The 10,192-nt window shown below is 40.4% G+C and overlaps 1 protein-coding gene across 1 annotated transcript; it reads right to left on the reverse strand.

The window, feature by feature from the left end:
• Positions 1-3,953: 3,953 nt before the first annotated feature.
• On the reverse strand, positions 3,954-5,475 carry bglapl (bone gamma-carboxyglutamate (gla) protein, like). Its single transcript, XM_072383853.1, has 4 exons — positions 5,334-5,475; positions 4,898-5,236; positions 4,718-4,814; positions 3,954-4,529 (listed from the first exon to the last, which is right to left on the reverse strand). The coding sequence occupies exons 1-4, from the start codon at positions 5,392-5,394 to the stop codon at positions 4,427-4,429; spliced, it is 600 nt and encodes a 199-aa protein (XP_072239954.1). The 5' UTR covers positions 5,395-5,475; the 3' UTR covers positions 3,954-4,426.
• Positions 5,476-10,192: the final 4,717 nt, after the last annotated feature.

Raw genomic sequence — 10,192 nt, forward strand, 5'->3', positions numbered from 1 at the left:
TATATTTACATATTTAGATATCGAAAGTCAGTGGAAAATTATTCACTGGAACAAAAACATCTATATGAACAGGATAAAACCAGGGGTTTTACTTTAATTAGATTTCTGATTTTTGCTTACCTGAACCCTGTGTTCCTCAAAATCACAAGGTGCCCATAACCTGAGCCCCTTTAATGAGTTCTCACATCAGCTCATGTTGGAGTTAATCTGTTTCTGGATTGGATTAGCATAGAACTGAGGAACACAGGATCCTGGGAACATCGTGTCAGGAGATGATCCAAACATTGATGTGAGGCAGGAGGATGAAGAAGAAATAAACTTTTATTAAACTAAAATTAAATTACAGTAAAGTTGGTAGTTTAAAAATAACAGCAATCCAAAAATAAAATCAGGCCATGGTAAAACCAAACTAGACCTGGCTGAACATTTGTGGATGAAGAAAACTAACCCAGTCTAACACGAAAACATAGTAATAGAGACTTTGTCATGGTGGAAACATCGCAGCATCATAGTAATGAACACAACAGAAGTGTGAGATGGGAGCATTTTTTATTGCCTGTTGTTTTGTAGGAGGAAGCATTCAGGTGATGTGATGCGATGCAAACCTGTAACCTGTTTAAAAAAAATATTTAAGCCAAACCCCAACCTGCAGTGATTTAAAGCAAAGTCCATCCATTTTCTATACCCACTTAATTTGTCAGTTGGGTCACGGAGGGGCTGGAGCCTATCCCAGCAGTCCTCAGGGGTGGGGCAAGGGGGAATACCCTGGACAGTTTGCCAGTCCATCACAGGGTCACACAACCATGCACGCTCACACTCACTCCTAAGGACAATTTAGAGTCACCAACTAACCTAACATGCATGTTTTTGGATGGTGGGAGGAAGCCGGAGTACCCAGAGAGAACCCATGCATACATGGGGAGAACATGACAAACTCCACACAGAAAGGCCCCAGCTGGGATTTGAACTTAGAACCCTTTTGCTGTGAGGTGACAGTGCTAACTACCACACCACTGTGAAGTCCTCATAGGAAAGTCAAACAAGGAAACAGTTATTAGATGATTTTAGGGCACTCTCAACCTTGGATCTCTTGCATGACAGTCATCAATGTACATTTGTTCACCACTTTCTACCTCCTCAATATTACAAAGGCCTCTGAGTATGCTACAGTTGTGCTTGATTCCATTTGTTCCATTTTTGGAGTCTTCAAAATGCAGTCATTTTACTATGTTTGAGTATACTGCCAGTTTCACATAATGCAAAATATAGGCATGTATGCATGTTTGCAGCCCAGATGGTTTGGTAGTTTTATGAGCTCTTTATTGTTAAACTGCCCCACTTTGTGAAGTGGACCAAGCTTCTATGGGCAATTCTCAACTGACAGTATATAACAGTAAAAAATGAGTTGCAACTTACCTGGATGTGAGAATTTTTTTTTTTTTTTTTTACAGTTAGGCTTTCATGATGTTACTAAGACTGAGATTAGATTAAAAGGAGAAGCTGGCACATCTATCTGCCGGGATTGGGAGTGGGTTGCCCTTCCTGTTAATGACAAAGTGGCTGTACATTGAACCGATCCAACATCAGCATTTGACAGGGTGTGTTTTCCTTAACACTATCAATGTCATTAGGTGACACATCCGCACTTGTAGATCAGGCTCACACCCTAATTGGCTTTTGTTTTACATTTCAAATATATATATCGCTGGGTTTAGGGAGTCGAGTGTGAAAAAATTCACCTCCCCTTAGACACACAAAGACTGGGCTTTAGCATAATTGTAAAGTGTGAATTATTATATATGCCAGGTTTTCACTTTAAGCTTTTGTTTTCAGCTTAACTTCACTTCGGAAGTATCCATATTTCCATTTCCAAATGCTTCTTCCCAACCAAGCATATTTGTAGTTTCTTTACCTATAATTCATATTCACAGCCCCAATCACAAGATTTTACATTAATAGACTACATTCCCTGAATTTGAGGTGTAAAACAAAGAATTATAAACTACTTGTTTTAAAGCAACACTCAGACACATGTTCCCTGTGAGGAGTCTTCAGGGCAGATCTAGCATGCGCCAGTGAGCTCATACACTATATTGACAAAAGTATTCAGTCACCCATCCAAATAATTAAATTCAGGTGTTCCAATCCCTTCCATGGTCATAGGTGTATAAAGTCAAGCACCTGTGCATGCAGGCTGCGTCTACAAATATTTGTGAAAGAACGGGTTGCCCTCAAGAACTCCAGCTTGGTACCGTGATAGGATGCCACCTGTGCAAGTTCACTCGTGAAATTTCCTCGCTACAAAATATTCAACAGTCAACTGTCAGTGGTATTATAACAAAGTGGAAGTGTTTGGAGCAATTCAGCCATGAGGTGGAAGGCCATGTAAAATGACAGAGCAGGGTCAGCGGATGCTGAGGTGCCTAATGGGCAGAGATCGCCAACTACAGGCCTCCAAGCTCTCTGTGGATTAGATCAAGAACAGCATAGAGAGCTTCATGGAATGGGTTTCCATGGCCATACATCACCAAGTGCAATGCAAAGCGTCAGATACAGTGGTGTAAACCACCACTGGACTCTAGAGCCGTTCTCTGGAGTGACGAATCACACTTCTCCATCTGGCAATCTGATGGACAAGTCTGGGTTTGGTGAACGAAAAGTTCTCCTGGCAAGTGTAAAGTTTGGTGGAGGGGGGATTATGGTGTGGGGTTGTTTTTCAGGAGCTGGGCTTGGCCCCTTAGTTCCAGTGAAATGAACTCTGATTGCTTCAGCATACCAAGAGATTTTGGACAATTTCATGTTCCCAACTTTGTGGAAACAGTTTGGGGATGGCCCCTTCCTGTTGCAACATGACTGTGCACCAGTGCACAAAGCAAGGTCCATAAAGATAAGGGTGAGTGAGTTTGGTGTGGAAGAACTTTAGGCCTGACCTCAACCAGATAGAACACTTTAGGGATGAATTAGATCAGAGTGCGCTTCTGAAAGAATGTTAAAAAATTCCCATAAACACACTTCTAAACCTTGTGGAAAGCTTATCCAGAAGAGTTGAAGCTGTTATAGCTGCAAAGGGTGGGCCAACGTCATATTAAACCCTATAGATTAAGAATGGGATGTCACTTAAGTTCATATGCGTGTAAAGGTAGATGAGTGAATACTTTTGGCAATATAGTGTATCTCTCAGCTGGACTGGGAAAGCTTCAGAGTCCCTTTGGTAGAGCTGGATGAGGTGGCTGGGGAGAGCAATATCTCAGCTCAGACTGTTAAACCTGTCCTAGATAAACAGCAGAAAATGCCTCTTTGCCTCTGCCGATAATTTCACCTTGATGGACTCACAGCAACATTACAACACTTCATTTGCTTTTTCATCTGGCCTTTTAGTACATCAAATAAAACTGCTGTAGATGTTTTTTTTTTCTTATGTGTGTGTATTTTGGTGAAATACTATTCTGATAGAAATCTGCCTGGCTGACCAACACTGCCATCTAATGGTCATTGTGAGAAACGAACAGTTTGTGACCTTTATGTTGGACATGTCTCTGTATGAAAACATTAACTGCACCTGCAGGACATCAAAACTAGCACTGCTAATGTGGCTTCCCTGTGTATATATATATATATATATATATATATGTATACTTCTTGAGTTTGGAAGGTGCCAACGAGGTGTGAATCCTCATGAAAATCATCACCTGCTTCTTCTGCAGGTTCTTTGAGCTCTTCTTCTCACTATAACAGCTGCAGGATAAAAATTAATAATAAATCTGAGGACAAAACAGCAGACAAAGTCCCCAGAATACGTCTGTGTCTCTCTAGTGAGCATATGCTTGAGAAGTCTGGGGGGCTTTTTGAAAATCCTTTCAAAACACACACAAAAAATGTTCCCTGTATGTGCACCTTCAAAGGTTTGAAGCAATAAAGATTCATATTCATCTTGCATTCAGGACAATTCAACGTTTTGACAAAACAAAAATAATTTATTATTTCCAAAACCAGAGGCAATTTGTGGTTACAGTCATTACAGATAGCTGATATGTGTTTTACAAATACTGTACAGGACCGCTATCAGCGCATTACTACATCCACTACTCACTAGAACTGCCACTAAAGTAAAAACCAAGGCACGATAAAACATCAGTACACATAACATACAATACATTTGCTTTTTTAGCACCATTCATTGTATAATTGTATAATACAAAATAATAATTTACACTGATATGGGCTTCTAAGTTGCTCACAGGCTGGTGTTTCACTAGTGCACTCATTTGCAGCAAATAAAGATATCCATTTAGCACCAGAAGATGGGCCAGTGCCATTCTTTTGCTTTCCAGCTCCTTGTTTAGATTTGGGGGAATTGTTGCATTGTTACCATTATCAAGAGACAGAAAAAAACTGTCTGCATGCAGATGAAAGAGGAGCCTTTAACTTAAAAAGGGACGGGTCCGTAGTAGGCGGTGTATGCAGCGACGATGCCTTGAGTGTCAGCCATTTCATCGCAGTCCATATTCAGCTCACACACCTCTCTAAGGCTAGGGCACACAGGGAAGAAAGATGGTCAGACAAAATGTGATACACTTATTTAAAAAAGAAATGTTTTGATTTGACAAGGTAGGATCCCCTAAATTAATTGTCAAAAAGGTCAAGCAAAACAAAAGCTAACAAAGACTGTACAATGGGTGATCATGCTCTTTGAGCCTGTTTTATCCACTGACTGTACCTTTCCAGCTGCAGAGGGCTGAGGTTTCCTCCTGGAGCAGCTCTTCTACTCCTCAGGAGAACAGCGGCCAGGTCTCTCTTCATAATCACCTGAGAAGCTAAAGGAACAAGACGTTTTTTTGTTTTGCAGTCATAGTTAAACAACTTTAATTTCAAAACCATGCAACAAACAGCGACTCACCTTCAACACTGGCTGACTCTGATGACGACGAGGAAGATGAAGAAGAGGACTCAGAGGAAGTGGAGTCGGACGCTGAGGAGTCAGACTCAGAGGAGGACGATTCAGAGGAAGATGAGGAGGAGGAGGACTCTGAGCTTGAATCGGAGGCTGATGAGTCTGAGCTAGAGTTGGAATCAGATGCTGAAGAGTCTGAGGAAGAGTCCGATGCAGAGGATGAAGCTGAATCAGACTCGGAAGAAGAAGAGGAGGATGAATCTGGGGCGGCAGCTGTGGGGTCAGCAGGTGCAGCTTCAGCAGCTGTGTCAGCAGCAGGATCCACGACAACCTCAGGTTCCACGGCTGATGAACACAGAAAGCAAAAACATTTGTTAAACGTTGCAGAGGAGCTTGCATTGCCCCAAATAACGCAGAGAGAAGAAGAGGAGTTTGTTCTTACCTCCCATGGACCAGCAGACTGACAGAAGAGCGCAGATGGAGAGGAGAGCCAGAGTCTTCATGTTGACTTGCAGTTAGCGACTCAACGCTTTCGTTTCTGCTTGTATTTCTTTGCTTCGCTTCGGTGGTGTGTTCTGTTTCTTTGCCCTAAGTCCAGGTCAATATATACTGAAGTCCACCTCTTTTGTCAGACCAGACCCACACAATGAGATAACCCTCTGATTGGCTGGGGAATCAAATATCAACGTTTCCGCTTCCACTTGTCATGAAAGCTCCCACAAACACCCACGCATCCCCTGGCACCGAGTCTATGCTCAGCCACAAGCATTCCTGACATTGTAGGTACAGTACATAGTATGGCATGTAATCCTTTATGTATGTTTGCAAACTTTCAGTTGACTGTAAGGGTAAAAAAGGAGAGTTATTAACTTCACTCTTTCCTCAGCAGATTCTCCCTCTCTATGATACACAAGTTTGCTTTTTAAAAAAATAAAAAAAGTAAAATAGAATAAATATTTCTCTTCTTAACCTCTAAGAGGTCATATGAGCTGTAGATAAGTGTCAAAATTATTTCCCTAAACCATCAGCTTAAATGACTTTCTTTCTCACACTGTGGGTAAAATGAACAATTTTCTTGTCATATTTACCTCAACAAAAATGACATATTTTCCCTGCCAATCATTTTCTGTGGTCAGACCAATCATTTTTAATACCCGTCCTGTTTGCCAATCCCGTACACCCCCCCCCCCCCCCCTTCAAATTCCTTTCAATCCTCACCCCTAAATGCTGAGGTATAAATAATGCAACAAACCCTGAAAGTCCAAATTGGTGGTGTTACAAGATTTCTATAAAATACCCTTAAAATGTAATTGGATTTTAATCTACGAGACCCAATGCAGGGCCGCGTCTTTTAACATCAAGGTTGCCACTTGTGTTGTGTTACTATACTCTTTGCCCCAGATGTGATCTCCCACCCCCACAAACCCCAAACTACAGCCTGGGATGACCACAAGCTACTAATCGAGTGACACGGAAGAGCAGAGAGCCTCATTATGCAACAGAGCTTAATTAGAGTGTTGCAGAGTCCCGCTTGAACCGCAGTCGGTCGCTATTTACAGATCCATTTCGGCCCAGGTCCGGGACAGATCCAGGACACGGCCACAGCTTACAAACGCCAACCGGTGGCCCGGCACACAGCCTCTCTAGAGATATTTCAGCATATATGGAAGCAAATTTAGGCAACCTCCATGAGTTGGATGCACAGCGTTATGCACGCGGGTTTGGCTGCAGCTTTCTGTTTGTACGATCCGGTCCAAATGTGGCTTTAGCTGCGGTTTTTTGATAAAAAGTGAAATGTAGACTTTGAAGCTCCGACTCAAACTATAGTGCATCTTGAATAGTGTCTAGATTAGAAACAGTTTATGCACTCGTATCACTTAACATATAAATACCTCCGAGGGCCTCCGACCAGCCTCATCTGTCATGTAGTGGGAGATTCAGCCTGCTGCAGAGTGACCTCTGTGTCCTCAATGTATCATAGTCTAGCGTTATTCCTGGTGTCAGTGATTTGTTTTGGACAATGTGCCGTGTAATTTCAATGTCTGGTTCAGTGTCCCTTTTCGTGGATGCATTTCAGTGTGTGGGGGACACAGCAGTAGAAAACAATTGCCATAACGTCCCTGAAGGCAGGAAATACAGCGTCTAGGGAATTTCTGCTTTGGATGAGTTCTGTTTTTGTTGCTCGCCAGTGAATTATGCTGTTTCTGTTTGACTGTTTTTCCAGGTTTCTATCGGCCCTGACCTATCCACTGTACTGACTATATGTCCTAGATGCTGGGCAATGAATGCTCTCTTTCAGTGGTGAACATCCTTTTTTCCTTTTATATAATATGATCTGTAACCCTGGTGGGTGAAAAATAATTCTGTCCTTCATAACTACTTTACTTAACATTTTCTGATAACAAACATCTACATATCCTCAGCACTGGCTGACTGATGAGGATGAAGGGGAAGAAGAGGAGGCAGGAAAGTCAGAGTCAGTGCTGTCCATTTGAACTAAGCCATATGGACTGTGCCAGTTTTCCACACTTTTTGAAAGACTCTATTCTCACTTGTTTTTGATTCACTTTCCCTGAGGTCCATCATACTCTCTGTCTTGAGTTCTTTAGTCGTTCTAAAGCGTAGAGCAAAAAAATCAATGAGAAAACCTTTCAAGAGGTATTTATGTGGATCTATGAGTGGATCTATCAAACCGTCTTATAAGCAAAATCTGAAATTGGGTCAGATAACTAATTTGAATATGCAAATGTATTAAAACTGTTTTCACGGTTTTGTTTTTAGTTTGTTTAACGTTATTAGTTCCTCAGCATTTACAAACCTTGAGTCTCAGTCTATTTTGAAATATGGTTTTGCCTCAGATAGAGTTACTCCTAATTTTATCACTCATTCTAGGTAAAGTTATATTTAGTCAGTCATAAAAATAACCTGTAAAATAACTCTGATATCATTTTGTTAAATAAATTGACTGTTCTGAGCCAAATATAGCCTCAATTCCAAACAGTTTGGGACGCTGTGCAAAATATACGTGAAAACGTAAAGTTGCAAATGTCACTAACTGCTATTTGATTACGCTGTGCTTTCTGAGGGCCCAAAGATCACCAATATCAGATGCTGATTCTCGTCTGTGTCTCGTGTAAATAGAAATCTTTTCAGATATTATTCATTCATGTCCCGCACCGCTTTATCATATTCAGGGTTAGGGGTGAGAGTGCCAGAGCCAATCCCAGCTGCCATCAGGCGAGAGGCATGGTACGCCCTGGACAGGCTCTTATAAAATACATAGTTTTCCTTTGCTGGGCCTATTTTCTGTTTTTTTGTGAGACTCGGCTGTAACTAGCCTAATTGTTGCAACATGTTCCTCCAGCTGTTTCTTTTTTCGCACCACCTACATTGCCAGCTTTTTGTTTCCAACTTTTTTGTGATGTGCTGTTGCCATAAATTGCGAGACAAGCCATTCATTTTCATGAAATCGTCCCGTTTCCAACATTTGATATGCTTTTATTGTGAATACAATATTGCTTTATGTACTGTATTTGCAAGTCATTTACATTTTACAAAGTCCCAGCCTTTTAGGGAACTGGAGTTGTGCATGTTATAAAGTCAGTCAAGTTGATAGTTTAATTTAAAAAAATATATATTTTGACAAGCAAAGATTACACACTTCATTTACACACTTCATACAGATAAAGGTGGTGTAAATTAATGCAACCACAAGTGAAATGGCTTTTTCAACCATTTATTGAACACAAATATCACAAGATGGAACATTATGTGGGAAACCAAAGTTCACAGAAAAACATTCTCATTTGCAAAATATTTGGTACAGAAATATTTGGCTGAAAATACTTCTGCTCAGAGTAACATTTTTTTTCCAGGATGTGACTCTGAACTTTGACTAGACCTTTCCATAAACCACTCTTTTTTATGATTAAACTAAAGAGAGCAGTCAGCATCCTCCATGAAGCAGTGAAACTTCAAACTATACCATTTAAATTACAATGTCCCACATCCGGTTTAAGCTTCTTCAAATATATTTGTTGCTGTTACTGTAGTGGGACAACTCAGTCTATATATTCAAGTCACGTTGCTCTAATTTTCTTTTTGAACAATGAATGCTTTTTACTTTTCTATCATTTATTTAGCAACAATGAACACTCCGCCCTTGGGTTGATGAACTTGAAGACGTTTGAAATAGCATCGCCTGCAGACGGCTTTCGTGATGGTAAAATAATTCAGGATGTTAGTAAAACCTACTCTTCAGATATTTTTTTACCACTGCCTCGCTCTCAGAGTCTGGATATTAGGTGAGATGCAGAGGTAAAAATTATTATCACTCAACTTCTCTTAACTCTAAAAGTTCCAATATAGCTCTTTACATTCGTGAACCGTAAAAGAGTAGCGTAAACATCAGAGTTTTATGATGTAACCCATAAACTCCACTCCCAATAGTTCAAATAGAAAAAAGGATTTGTGACTTTCTTTTCTGTTTTATAATAGCTTGAATAAGAGCAACTGGACTGCTTCTTGGATCTCAGTTGCCCCTGTTCAAACTCTGATGATTACCATCACCTGGGTGACTGAGAATCTTCATCAACATATTCTTTTGCTTTTGTTTCACTGATAACCAAAATGAAACTAGTAGTGTATCAAAAATATAAAACTTTATGAATTTTTACATTACATAATTGGTAGAGTGAAACGCTTTGAGTCAAATAAGTGACATGTATTAAGAATACTTTCTAGAAAAGAATAAATAAATAATTTATGTATTAAAAGTATATAAAACTTTCAAAAAGATTTTGAAAGTCATTGTGGTCAAAATGTCTCCTGAACAAGCAGAGCATGTCGTGAAAAAGTGTAATAGTGGCTGGGTGTTTTTTGGGGGATGTGGGCACTTTTAAACCGATAATAAACACCCAGGGCGCTGCAAGCTCCATTTACAACAGCAAACCTTCAAGGCTTTTTTTCGTCTTTTCCTGTGCATTTGCACCTTTGAAGAGAACGCTGAGGTGATGTAACAGCTGGCTGGTAGTGCAGTGACAAATCAAAATGATGTTGCATTTCTCACAAAGCAAACAAACTCAACCCTGGACTTCACTGTCAGCCTATTTCTACATTAAATTTTTTAAAGTCCACTTTAAGTGCTGCCGACACCTTACTGATGCTTTTATGGTTTTTGTAATGGGAGCCGTCAATACTACATTTATGTGTTCCATCAGTCAAGGTAAAATCCCATCTGGACCAGTCACCGTACAGATTGCTCCCCCAATGCTGGGAGAGGACTTTCACCGAGGTAAAAGT

Source organism: Leuresthes tenuis, unplaced genomic scaffold (genome assembly GCF_036924035.1).
Source record: "Leuresthes tenuis unplaced genomic scaffold, fLeuTen1.0.hap1 SCAF_4, whole genome shotgun sequence".
Lineage (NCBI taxonomy): Eukaryota > Metazoa > Chordata > Actinopteri > Atheriniformes > Atherinopsidae > Leuresthes > Leuresthes tenuis.

What these genes read in the sequence shown, in the direction of transcription:
- bglapl (XM_072383853.1), bottom strand. Translation starts at nt 5,394, where the DNA reads ATGAAGACTCTGGCTCTCCTCTCCATCTGCGCTCTTCTGTCAGTCTGC. An exon ending in AGTCTGCTGGTCCATGGGAG is followed by an intron (nt 5,237 to 5,333) that starts GTAAGAACAAAC and finishes TGTGTTCATCAG; the next exon opens with CCGTGGAACCTGAGGTTGTC. An exon ending in AGCCCTCTGCAGCTGGAAAG is followed by an intron (nt 4,530 to 4,717) that starts GTACAGTCAGTG and finishes TGTGTGCCCTAG; the next exon opens with CCTTAGAGAGGTGTGTGAGC.